Consider the following 14,302-nt stretch of genomic DNA (forward strand, 5'->3'; position numbering starts at 1 on the left):
AGGGTAATAAAATAATTTCAACTATAAATAAGAAGGAACTGAAACTTATACATTAATTGCATTCGCCGAATGCGTTTTATGCCTTTTTTTCAGCTTTTTATATTTAGGCATCTAAGAAGGGTTTTTCAAGTTTTCAACGCCATGAACTTTTTTTAAAAGACAAAAAATAAAATTGTGGGTCAAGAAAAGAAAAATAGGGGAGGGGATTAACAATCTGGGGAATCGAACATTCACTGATAAAGTTAAATTTTGGGTAGCTAATCAGTTGAGATACGGAGATTCTAAAAAAATAAGCAATTAATGTTGAGTATAAAATGGAAAAATTAATTATCCTGATATGATAAAAGTAATAGACAAAAGAAATAAATATATTGGACAAATAAAATTAAACGGAAGGGGTAATAAAGTAATAAAGTAATTTCAACAAAAAATAAGAAGAGACTGAAATTTATACATAACTTTCAATCGTCAAAAGTGTTTTATACCTTTCATTCTCAGTTCTTTTTATTTAGGCATCTAAGAAGAGATTTTCAAGTTTCCAACGCCATGACCTTCTTTTAAAAAGACAAAAAATAAAATTGTGGGTCGAGAAAAGGAAAATAGGGGAGGGGATTAATAATCTGGAGAATCCCTTTAAATTAAAAAAATCTGGAGAATCGAACATTCACCGATAAAGTTAAATTTCAGGTAGTTTATCAATTGAGATGCGAAGATTCTTAAAAAAAACAAGCAATTCATGTTGAGTATAAAATGAAAAAAAATATTATTTTTTCTTGATATGATTAAAGAAATAAATATATTTTAAAAATAGTGGACAAATAAAATTAAACGGAAGGGGTATAATAAAGTAATTTCAACAATAAATAAGAAGAAATTGAAACTTATACATAAATTGCATTTGGTGAATGTGTTTTATGCCTTTCTTTCTCAGCTAGTGTTTTAAAATACGGGGCTGTGAGGCAAGACGTTTTATGCAGTACGGGGTGAGACGTAAGCTCCGAAACACAGGGCTTAAGTCTTATGGATCTACGGGGTGTAGTCTCATGTATATTCAATTTTATAATTTTATTACTAAAAAAAATAAAAGTGAAACTTTCAATTATATTACAAATAAATTTTATTAAATAACCTATAATATATATAAAAAAAAAATTATGATTTTTATTTGATAAAGGTATTAATCACCAATAATGAAGAAAAAAAGTATTACAATTACTATTTGAGAAATATCATTACACCAATAATAAAAATATGATTAAAAGTAAAAAAGGTTAAAAAAGAAAAAAGAATGCTCAGAGCATACGTTTTTACCCCAAGGCTTACGTTTTTACGCTTGGAGCTTACACCCAAATTCTACGACTTACGCCCTACGGATCTATGCCTTATATTTGCGCCCCGGTGCGTTTTTGGTGCGCCCCTCCCTGAGACTCGCCCCAAAAAACGTTTTTAAAAACGGTGGTTGATATAATAAAATATATATTCCAGGTCGATTTCTTTTCAATTTCAACTAACTCAAATCACCTCTAATAGTCCCAAATTTTAGATTTGAGCTCCTTTCAATATTTCAAATCTTTTGATATATTATTCAGTCGGAACAATTCACATTTCCGATACATCAAATTCGAAATCAAACTTTGGCTCTGTTTGCTTAGGTATTGACTATTGTCTATTGGGCCTGTCCAATTGGCTCAATAAGTTTTTTTTTGTTTTTTTTAGTTGTAATTCTCATTTTGGTTAGCCAAAAACTTTATTTAAAGCACGTACACCGTACTATATATAGTCAACCAATAGAATGAAGACACATATTTTATTTCAATTCTATACCTTGTTGTTCATGAATACAAGAACATGAAATACAACGTAATATGTCAAGATTAGTGAGAATCAAAGATATATTACTAAATGAAATTTCCATCACAATCTAATTGAATGACTTTAATAATTGTGTTAAATTAGTGTTCGATAAGATCTTTAAATTAATGAAACATAATTAGAATATTCAATTTAAGCGCGATTGAATAGTGAAATCGTAGATAAAAATAAAGAAATACTTGTGTTCCAAGAAGAAAGTAAGGGCATGGCCCCCAAACATTAACATTCAATTAAAATTATCATGGGGCATGACATAACATTCCAAGAAGGATTAACTTAGTCAATTAAAAAAAAGCAGTACCTTTTTTCTAAAGATATTTACAAATTAAACAACAATTTTTTAAGTGGTTAATTTGGTGCATAATTATAAGATAAGAACATTAATGAGATACTAATTATTATTTTTTGTTCCAAGTGATTCACTTGGATAAACTTTATTAGGAAAAAAAAAAGGTACTGTTTCTAAGTATAGTAACATAACTTTTTTTTAAAATAGTTTTTTGTTCTCAAGTATTTAAAGAACTTTGATTAAACACAAATTATTATAATAAATTAGCAAAAAGAGAAATTTCAAATTGATTAATCAAACACAAATTACTACTCTTTAAAAAATACTTCTGATGATAAACTTTTTTTTCTTTGAATAAATACATTGTGAAAGAGTAGACAAACATAATTAAAGATTAAAGATGAGTGGTAACATGTGACATTAATTACTTACCTTAATGACAAAATTTGTTAAATCTGTTCAAAAGTGATACTCTATCCATTCATTTTTATTTACATTGAATTGGTTACAAAATACTGAATTTCTATCGATGACATTCCAATTCAAAGAATTATTCATTATATTACAAATAGGTTATACTTTTACTTATTTAATTTGGTAAATTAATAGATAGTTTTTTTATTATTCTATTATATCTATTTTAATCACATTATTGATATTTTAATTATGTCCAATTCTTTTCTTCACATTATATGACTTATAATAATTAAGATTTCCCATTAATTGCTTACCTTTATGACAGAGTTATTTAAAGCTGTTCAAAAAGTGATTTTTTTATTATTATAATAGAATAGAAACAACATTATCCCATAATTGAGCAATAGATGAGCCACTAACTGAATTGTACTTTATTCACTATATATAATAGAAACAACATTATCCCATAATTGAGCAATAGATGAGCCACTAACTGAATTGTACTTTATTCACTCCGGACACAATTGTTTGGCAGGTATACTAAAAATAGATGTCCAAGATTAATTGTCAATTTAAACAATCAAGAAATAATTAGTCACTTTTTTCCAATTCTACCCTTAATGATAGTGTAGTTCAATTGAAAAGTTATGTGGACTTTTGGTATTCTTGATATAGTAGGGTTATATTAGTCAAATTAGACCTTGTATTAAATTTTCCTTGAGGGGTGTGCATGACCTTACCCTGACAAACAATTGTGGACGGAGGGAGTATATATATATATAATTCAGTTAGGCACATGATGAAAAAGACAGCCATAGAAATAAGTAATAATAAGATTTTAGACTAGCCTTTTACTTTTTCTTGAAGCCTAGGAAGCTAATTTACAAGTGGAGAAGAACAAAGGGCCAAAAACTAAAAAGTAAATAAAAGAGTCGTATAAAATATCTCGCGTTTATGTATGGAAAAAAATTTCATTTTGAGGCGTCAAAATGAAAGTCTTAATAACTGTTTTCATAATTCAAATTCATAATCTATAGATCACGATTATAATTTTATCATTAGTACGAGACTTTCGAAAAATAAAATTACAAAATTGGAGGGTGAAAATATGCAATTATCTGCATTATAGTTAGAAGGAAAATTGTTTAAATATATCCAAACTTTGACCAATATTGCTGTAATAATTTCAAACTTTGGGTAGAATCTATTACCTCTGGACTATTTAATATTGTATTTTAAAGATATATAGGTGTCCATGTGGACACCTATATATCTTTAAAATACAGTATTAAATAGTGCAGGGTAATAGGTCCTACTCATGGATTATTACAACAATTTCGATCAAAGTTCGAATATATTTCGAACTCTTTTCCCCAATTAAAATACCAAAACAAGAAGAGTCCAAAATAATAGAATCTCTTGCTGGCAAATATCTAAGTGGACCCTCACTTTACAGGCAGTGCCACTGACTTCTATAATTCTAATTATTTTTCTAATTTAATTATTAAGTATTTGAAATTAATTAAGTTTAATTTGTATATATAATTTTACTAAAAAAATTAAAGTATTTTTGAAGGACATTATATAAATGCTATTATTTAAATTATGTGTTTCAGATAGTTTAGTAAACTAAATTTACCGTAATCTCTGATGGCCTAGAACTCATACACCATCAAATATTAAGGTAAGTAATTATTAAAGTCTTAGGTTTGAATATTAAGAATTATATCGTGTTTAACAAAAATATTTTATCACAAAATAAGATATTTAATATAAATTTAAAATTATCGAATTTTTAAGTCCTAAAACAAATATAAGATATCAAACGAGAACCAAAAAGATTAATAACATAAAAAAGAACCATTTGTGTACTCAATTCAAAAAGTTATCTAAAGTTCAAACATAAAATATTCCTCCTTATGTGATTATAACAGCAAAAATTCAGCACAGTTTTATGAGTAGCGTCTGAAGAAGATACAATTATGACGTATCAATCTTAGCCCTATCTAGATGATAAGATTAACTTTTTTTTTAAATTAAAAAGAAAAAATTTAAAGTCAATTTCTTCTCAATTTGTACTTTTTTGTCTTAATTAAAAAGGTAAAATTTGAAGTCTGATTATCAAGTCTTAGTCCTAATCTACAATAGAGAGAGTAGGATTAATTTTTTTCTTAATTAGAAAGACAAAATCTGAAGTCCGTTTTTTGTCAATTTATACCTTTTTTTATTTATTTATATAAAAAAGGCAAAATCTGAAATTCAATTCTCCTAAATTATTTTTGTTCTTAATTAGAAAGGCAAAGTCAAAACTTCAATTCTTCTCAATTACTATATTTTTTCCCTTAATTAAAAAGGCAAAATCTGAAATCCAATTACTTATTTTCTTAATTAAAAAGCTCAAAATCTGAAATCCAATTCTTCTCAATTCTTTTTCTCTTAATTAAAAAAATAAATCTGAAATCCATTCAACTCAATTATATTTTTTCTTAATTAAAAGGGTAAAATCTAAAGTCCAATTCTTCTCATTTACTTTATTTCCTTAATTAAAAAGATAAAATCTAAAATTCACTTACTTTTTTTCTTAATTTAAAATATCAAAATCTAAACTCCAATTACTTTTTTTCCTTAATAAAAAAACACAAAATCCAAACTTCAATTTCTCAATTAATTTTTTTTCCTTAATTAACAAAACAAAATGTTAAAAATCCAATTCTTTTCATTTACTTTTTTTCTTAATTTAGACAAAAACATAACTCCTAGTCCAAAATCCTTCTCAATAACTAGTACTACTCCTTTTTTTCTTAATTTAATAAGGTCAAAAACTTTAGTCTAAAATTCTTATAAAAAAGTGCAAACACACACTTCTCTCTATCTCTCTGCTTTTTTCTCTTTTCAAAAAACTTGAGAATGGTATCTATGGAATCTTCTTCAAAGAATGATGAACCACAAAACTTGCCTATTTTTTCCAAGAAAAATCCTAATACAGCTATGACCAAAAAAGGTGTTTATGTTGCCATTTCTTACATGGCTTGTGCTGGTTAGTCTATTTATTCTCTCCTTAATTTTTGCATGTTTATTTTCATGATTTAGTTATGTGTTTTAAGTGTCATTTGGTACGCGGAATAAGGTGAGTTATACCAGAATTAATCTATAGGCAACTTAATCATGGTATATACCACCTTTATCCCATCCAACTTGGGATTATTTTACCCCATCTCTCAAGTGGGGTAAATTAGTCCAAATATTATAATCTCGTGACTATAATCCTAGGATAATTTAGTTATGTGTTTAGGGGTCATATGGTATCGGAATAAGGTGGGATATACCAGATTTAATTTATAACTTAATCATGGTATATCTCACTTTATCCCATACAACTTGGGATTATTTTACCCCATCTCTCAAGTGGGGTAAATTAGTCCAAATATTATAATCTCATAACTAAAATCCTAGATAATTCATTTATGTGTTTAGGGGTCATATGATATGCGAAATAAGGTGGGATATATCAGGATTAAGTCTGAGATAAATTTATATCGTTAATCAAATACAACTTAATCATGGTATATCCCACCTTATCCCATCCAAATTGGGGATTATTTTACCCCATCTCCCAGGTGGGATAAATTAGTCCAAATATTATAGTCTCATGACTATAATCCTAGGATAATTTAGTTATGTGTTTAATGATCATATGGTATGCGGAATAAGGTGGAAAGTATCAGGATTAAGTCTGAGATAAATTTATACCGTCAACCAAACATAACTTAATCATGGGATATCCCATCTCCCAAGTGGGATAAATTAGGTATTTTTTGGTCCACTTACCAAATGATCTCTTAAAAGTATTTTGCAAATGATAGAGTTAGTGGTCGAAATACACCTAAACTATCGTCATTTTGCGAGTTTCATACCTTGACTATTTATTATTTTATTGACCTAACTAAACTAGCATGTTGTCGATTGGGACAAATTTCGGTCAACTCAGCATCGAGGTATGTTTTAATGCAAAGGGACTACCGGGGTGTTTGTAATCAGCCTATTTGTGATAACATATAGAGTATCTTTTTATTTTGTTGTCACAAGTACTTCCTTTATATAATATAGTGCTAACGTGTGGGTTAGGCGCACATTATGAGTTTGAAGACTGGTATTTAAGTGGAGAAGAAGGATACATAGGATGTTTATTTATCGAACCCTTAGTAACATGTGTAAATTGTAGCTAGCTCTTGTTCTTCTGGTGTTTATATCATGATTAGAGGACTGGAATGTGGTACTTTAAATTACATTGAGTTTGATCATCTTATTAGCAACGCGACCATGTTTCAATTCATAGAATTTTTTTCTCAGTTCTGTTGGTCATATTCAATAAGGCTGCTCTTTCATCCTACAGTTTTCCATGCGCAAACGTGATCACACTCTTTCAGGTAACTACATTATGTTAGATTTATTCAAGATACAGAACTATCACATGCTTTGTATCGATTTCCTAGTATGTTTGTTTGATTAGGTATCTATCATGTTTATTAGTCGTAAGTGTTTACATGTCAAATAAGTATTTAAGGAAAAGTTAGCATGGTTTTTCACTTCTGATATTGAATTCACATCACTTTTAGTTCGCGTTTTCATGTTTAAGTGAAAATTAAAGTTTTAAATACATGTCATAGTTGGATTACATTTCAACATATTTCCTTTTACTGGTTCTCATTTCACCTAAAAAGGGATAAAAATCTTGCTAACGCGTTAAGGATAAAAAAAATTGAGGTAATGCAGGACATCTCAATAGTCTTATATAAGAACTATCTCTTCCATAATCAGCACAGGTTTTAAGGCTCTGTCTGTATCTTGCAATAGTCTTCTATGTTATATATGCGCGTTTTCTCAATGAAATCCTCTCGTGTTTTTTCGTTCAGCATGTTTAACCTCCTTGAGCCAGAGCCTAGTTCTGTTTTCTGCTGAAGTTGCTAAACATATTTGACTAAGTTATCTGTTTTATTGATTATCGATTTGACATCATAATACTTCCATGTTCCAATTTTAAGTATTTTTGACAGCATATGAAGAAATGGTTCGTTTTTTTCTCGTTCCATCTCCGGGTGATAATCATGTTTGCACTGTTAAAAATTATGTAATGATAGTAGTTATATGTGTATATATGGTGTTTTGGGCTTGAATGACATTATTTCAGGCGCGTAAGGTAAAACATATTTTATAATGCAGATGATAAGTTCGACGTTGATTCTCTATGTTTTGAGACGCTGGAAAGTTATATCTTTCACAGTTCAGGATTCACATACTGTGGCTACGCGCACAACAGACCTTGTACCATTTAAGAGAGTACTGCATTGTACTCCTGTGGCATTATCATATTTGCTTTACATGGTAAGTATTAAGTCATCTTAGCTTTTCGTTTATTTCTTAAGTAAATCTGCAACACTTTTTCTTTTTTTCTCTGGCAGCTGGTGTCTATGGAATCGATTCGTGGAATTAATGTTCCTATGTACACCACTTTGAGACGGACGACTGTTTTCTTTACAATGATGGCAGAATATTTTCTAGCAAGGAAGAAATATTCGTCATACGTTGTTACATGGTGAGTAATCATTCTCGTCTTCACATGTTGAACTTTACTCTTTCAATCTCGTATCTTTACATGACACTTCTCATCAGTGTAGGAATAATCATACTTGGTGCATTTGTTGCTGGTGCACGGGACCTGTCGTTTGACTACTACAGCTATACCGTTGTTCTCATCTCAAACATAACTACAGCAGTATACCTGGCTTGTATATCTAGCCTAGGTATCTCTATTTCTCTATCTCTTCTCGATCAGATGCCTTTTCTGGACGAGTTTTTTGATATATCCTGAAATCTTTTATTTAGGAGAATCTAGTGGCCTTAACAGCTTCGGCCTGATGTGGTGTAATGGTAAGAAAAATGCTATATGATTATATTGAATATGTCTACAGCGCGCTACGTAAGGACATTGATCTGTTTGATCTCATTTGACAATGTGAGACTCTGCAGGTATAATATGTACACCAATTTTGCTACTTTGGACAGCATACAGTGGCGACTTAGACGCTACAATGAATTTTTCGTACTTGTATACCACCGGCTTTCAGGTGATTTCATTTTATAAAATCCTCTCAAATAGTTCTGAACATGATGCATATTTTATCGTAATATCCATATTAATTGGTGTATAGTCATAAAACTTTCGTAAGCATGAACTGTAGTAGAACATCAGCTTTTCGTAAAGCTACAAGTAGTACTATCATTGATTAACCTTTGTGAACGACAATAACTATGCCTCAATCCCTTGAAAGTTGAGGTCGACTATATGAATCCTCACTGACTATGTCGTTCAAAAGCAACTTTTGTGAGTTATGACTATTCGTGTTATTCACTAAACTTTTTTTTACATACTTGCAGGCTGTGATTGTTCTGTCATGTGCTCTGGCTTTCTTGTTGAACTATTCTGTATTCCTAAATACAACTATCAACTCTGCGTTAACACAGACAGTCTGCGGAAATCTTAAGGTGTGTAATATGTTTCTCCAATCTGTTATGCATATTCCGCATGAACATCAATGATGTTCTTCATGAATTCATATTCGTAGTTGAGATGAGAACAATGCTAACGAGAACGTAAATAGAGGTGGAGCTAAGATTTTTAGTTTATTGGTTCTGAACCATAATCCTATTTTGTTTACTAGGACGTTCTTGGTAGATTGTTTAAACATATCAAATGAATTTCTTCACATAAATACAAAGTTTTCTAACATGTACGTGTGTGCCGTTCCCCTGACCCTACTAACGTGGGATGCTTTGTGCACCAGACTCTTTTGTAACAAATAATGACTTTCATGTAGGACTTGTTTACTGTTGGATTTGGCTGGCTAGTTTTCAGAGGACTTCCATTTGATCTGGTTAGTATAAAACATACATTTTAAAATATTTATATATAAATTATAATTATTTTATTTTTTACAAATATACTGATATTATATATCTACCATTTTGTCAATGACAGTTGAATATTGCTGGCCAGTGTCTTAGCTTTCTGGGATCTTGTTTGTATGCTTACTGTAAACTCAAAGGCATTTAGCTTTTGCCTAAATGATATTCATCTTATTGGAGGAATATTTACTATAAATCTATAATATATTCAGTATTTAAAACTCTTTATCTTTTGTTGGAAATCTCTATTATGCATTTATCGGGTAAATCGATGTTTATATCAAATTATATAAATTTATTACTATAAATAGCACACCGTCTGGTGCATGAAGCATCTTGTGATTATGTTTGGTCTAGAAAAGGGTCGAACCTCAAATGATGTTGATGTAGACATGACTCAAATTCATTACCCATAGATTTGTTTGCCCTTATTCTTTCAACTAGCAAGTAAATCGAGTGTTTATTAAGTGAAATGTATAAGCTATATTTGTATTAGGATATCTATTAAATGTATACAAATTAAATATTTAATTGTATAAATTCTACTAAATGTATAAATATTTATTCCTTTGACCGGGGCTTTAGGGTTTTCTTTAGATTTGAGTAAATTTAAACATGAAATTTCAATCCTGAAATTCGAATCTTCAGATAATGACTATATTTAAAACACAACCATGAGAATAGTTGTTTTTCAGATAGTGTCACAGAGTTGCAACTATTGAGTACCTTTGAAAGTACTTCATGAAAATGTCTATTTTTCAAAGATAATATTACAGAATTTCAATTGTGAAATTCAATACTTATTCATGATAACGATTATTTTTAGATTCATACCAAATAAATTCACTAAAGGGATAAGACGTACGTCAAGACAATCTTTATATACTCTATATAAAAAAATAAAAATAAAAAAAGGTCTACATTCTTAGGGCATGAATTTGATTTTTTTTAAAATTAAGATCGAAAGAATTCTAACTATCTCACCAGACTCCTCGCATAGATGAGAGGAGCTTTACAAGATTAAAAAAAAAGTGTGTTTGCTTTTGCTTGCATTTTAATAGACAAAGGTCACTTCCTTCATGGAAAAAATCAAAGACATGAAAATATGAAAAAGGGTAACATATATGACCCACTTGGTCTTATTAGAGTGAAAATAAAATCTTTAAGATGGGAGTAGATAGTAGTGATGAACAAAGTAAGTGTCCTATGATCTAGGGATTAAAGAGGAAAACCTAATGAACAAAAAAGTACTTTTGTTTTAAAAAAAAAGTATAGTCTGGTGCACAAAATATTATCAGTGTCTATGTAAGGTGTGGGGATCAAAAGCTGCATTATCCCAAGAGATGTGATGTAGACAGTCATCGCTTATAATTAACATATATGGTATGAATCACTTGTTATAACGTTCTTACCTTGTATTAATGAGTATGTCTCATTCCTTTTTTCCTCATTCAACATCGTACAAATCTTAATCTAGACACCGCCATACCCTAGTTTTTTTCAACCAATTGAATCCTCAGATTCAACATTTTGAAAAACTCATATCTGACTTACAAAAACAAGTCATAAAGATATTGTAACAAAACCGATAAAAATCGAAACTATTTTCTTTTAAAAAAATAGAAAAATCATTGGAAAATATTCACCTCCAACTAAGCACATAAATTGAGATAGAATATATACATGTATAAACATTCTCAAAACTCAAAATGAAAGGCAAATATACAAAACAAAGGGTTGGATATTACTACAATATATATATTGTTAATTTCTTTCTTTTGTATCATGGCAAAAAAAAAAGAGAGGAAGGCAATTATTCATGTACAAGAATCAATTTAACTAGTAAATGAATTGGTAAAAAGAAATGATATTGGCGCGGCTCAATCTGAGATCGTTCTTTACTAAAATAAAACGTAAACTCGTCTTCAGATTGAACCTCACCAACATCGCTTCTCTAATTCAATATATACTCACCTTTCGTTAATTTGTAACCAAGAAGAAGAAGAAGAAGAATCTATAAAAAAGAATTACTTTAAATGGCCCCTTTGTTGCATCACATGAAAAGAACAATATGATGGACATATAATATATATATAGACATGGAATTATTAGTCATGATATTTAATTGTATTCTTTTCTAGACAAATGAAACGTTTTGTAACTGATGTTTGACTACCAATAAATGACTTTGAAAAAATAATAATAGAAGAAAACAATAACATTCAATCCTTTCACACTTACTCAATGTTTCGATTCGAGCTTCTGATACCTCATAATAAAATTATCTTACATAAATTTAAATTAATCAAACTAATAAATTTGAAGACTAAAAATGGATGAATATAGCAAATCATTCAAAAGTATGGATGGAAAATATTATAAAAGGATTTTGTTCAAAGGACTAATTTGGATAAACACATTTATTTCCCCCTCTCATATATGTTGATAGTATAGTAAAAAGAAGGATGGAGAAGATGAAGAGATGAGAGTGAAATGAGAGGGAGAACATGTATAATTTATAAGAATTTAAAATCTTTGTGATGCTTGTGTCTAAAAAAAAAAAGAAAAAATAATAATTACGGGTCTAATCATTCTGTCATCTAATTTATAAAATATGTATAAAGTCTATACATAACTTATACATTAATATAACTCGATTATATTGATAAATTAAATGGTCGAAAGGTATATATTAGTAACTATATCCCAAAAATACTTGCACACTCAAATATCTTCTAAGAAAATTATAGACAAATGTCTATAATAATTAAACTATTAACTACTTGATGCTATATAGATGCGATAATAAGTTAATTTAGTGGGCAACACGTAAATTTTCATTAAAGGAATTGATCAAAATATAAAAAAAGAAACACATGAAGCTTCAACACAAATATAGTATCTATGTACATAAATCATAATAATTGATCTATTTATATAGCGTAATTTTGGGACGAAAAAATATTAATTGACTTTTCTTGAACAATGATAGCTCTGCCACTAGATTACATTAGCATGGATCATGTAAAAATTGACATAATATATAAATGTGTCATTTAATTTTGCGTTAGTTGGTATCCATGTCTTTCAACTATATGGATGTGCACAAGTAGACATTTAAATTTATATAAAATTGAATTAATAGACACAATTAATATCATACGTGACGTCTTATGTAGCAATTCACGTCCTGCATGACATCCTATATATATTATGTCATATACCGTGTATATCTACTTGTTCAAATTTTATACCGAATATTATATATAACTTAAATTCAATTTCTAAAGTAGTTGTTAGTTATAGTGGTTGCTTTGGGATAGGAAGGGAAGAAATTGTGAGTGGAATGATGTCAACTTGCTTTAAGGTTTTTCATGCTTACTTTCTACTCTAATACACAAATTCACACAACAAATACATAAAGAGACTTTTTTGCTCACTCTTTTGCGCATGCTACACCTTAAATTAATATTCATAATTGTCTATTAATCTCCCTCTTTATGTAAAATTCTTTATTATTTTAATAAAACTAAAACACATTTTTTTTTGTAGTTCATGCTTGCATTTGATTAATCTCTATATTAGAGCGTGAGATAGTTATATTGGCTCATTTGAAGCTTAATTTCTACTAGCAAATGATGGATTTTTAACATGCTATAATTTTTCCAAATTTTTGTCTACTTATTCAAGCCATCAAATCTTATGTATTGATAAATACTCCCTTCGTCATTGTCCTATTTTACGTGGTATCTTTTCTTTTTTAGTCTGTTCCAAAACGAATGTCACCTTACTATAATTAAAAATAATTTAACTTTAAAATCTCCATTTACAACCAAAGAACTATTTAAAGATTGTTTTAGACAACAAGTTCAAAGATCTTCATTTTCTTTTAATACGACATATTAAGTCAAATGATGTCACGTAAAATATAAAAAAAGAAGTGCTTACTTTTATAATTTAGAGATAGAGGGGTAGCTAGCGTGAAGAATCGTGGAAGCAAGTGTGCAGAATGTCAGCAAAAAGAGGACTATTTGTCTAGTCAAAAAGAAGTTTCTAAAAGAAGACTAATATTTGTGTGTAAGGTACAAATTATTTTCTATTATTTCATTGTTCTTTCCAACACAAGCACACGCACAAAAACGCACTAAAATTGCACGTAATATGTCTCTCACATTCATTTTCTTTTAATTTTCCACCTCGTATTCGATATTTATATATCAGACTAAATTTAGATTTGCATCAACAAATTCTCACATTGAGAATAGATTATTTCCTAACAAAGACGTATGATTCTATATCCAATAGAATTCAAACTCAAAATTTCTAAAAAAAATATTTACCGTTCCACCGCAGATTACTCGAAAGCTTTTATTAGCAAGCATTGAGTTTATAAGTTTTTATTTAAACCAACAAAGCGGAGACACCGGCGCCAAAGGAGCCTTGCCTTGAACCTTTATTAGGAGACACTATACTTGATTTTTGCTAACCCTTTTTACTTATTTTGTCGAGTCATTTTTACTTATCACGTTTTATTTTATGAAAGTTAGTTTATTTGATTTTTGGATTTAAATTACATTATATTAATTTAATACTATAAAATTTAAATTTAGATGTTTGAAAATTATATAAAAATTGTAATCTTTATCATATAAATATGATGAAAAATACATCTTAAATGGCCAAAAAATTCATGTAGTTTCATTCTTGAAAAGTGAAATGTGACAACAATATATATATATATATATATATATATATATATAT

At 29.0% G+C, this 14,302-nt stretch overlaps 1 protein-coding gene across 1 annotated transcript; it reads left to right on the top strand.

The window, feature by feature from the left end:
* Positions 1 to 5,441: 5,441 nt before the first annotated feature.
* LOC102592376 (UDP-sugar transporter sqv-7-like) lies at positions 5,442 to 9,772 on the top strand. Its single transcript, XM_006358263.2, has 10 exons — positions 5,442 to 5,615; positions 6,929 to 7,005; positions 7,799 to 7,960; positions 8,038 to 8,171; positions 8,249 to 8,379; positions 8,462 to 8,506; positions 8,606 to 8,703; positions 9,014 to 9,121; positions 9,454 to 9,510; positions 9,615 to 9,772. The coding sequence occupies exons 1-10, from the start codon at positions 5,486 to 5,488 to the stop codon at positions 9,687 to 9,689; spliced, it is 1,017 nt and encodes a 338-aa protein (XP_006358325.1). The 5' UTR covers positions 5,442 to 5,485; the 3' UTR covers positions 9,690 to 9,772.
* Positions 9,773 to 14,302: the final 4,530 nt, after the last annotated feature.

Source organism: Solanum tuberosum, unplaced genomic scaffold, assembly GCF_000226075.1.
Source record: "Solanum tuberosum cultivar DM 1-3 516 R44 unplaced genomic scaffold, SolTub_3.0 scf00272, whole genome shotgun sequence".
In the NCBI taxonomy this organism is placed as follows: Eukaryota; Viridiplantae; Streptophyta; class Magnoliopsida; order Solanales; family Solanaceae; genus Solanum; species Solanum tuberosum.

Coding starts and splice junctions, on each gene's coding strand:
- LOC102592376 (XM_006358263.2), top strand. CDS start 5,486: ATGGTATCTATGGAATCTTCTTCAAAGAATGATGAACCACAAAACTTG. Junction 5,616..6,928: donor TTCTTACATGGCTTGTGCTG/GTTAGTCTATTT, acceptor TTTTTTTCTCAG/TTCTGTTGGTCATATTCAAT. Junction 8,704..9,013: donor TGTATACCACCGGCTTTCAG/GTGATTTCATTT, acceptor ACATACTTGCAG/GCTGTGATTGTTCTGTCATG.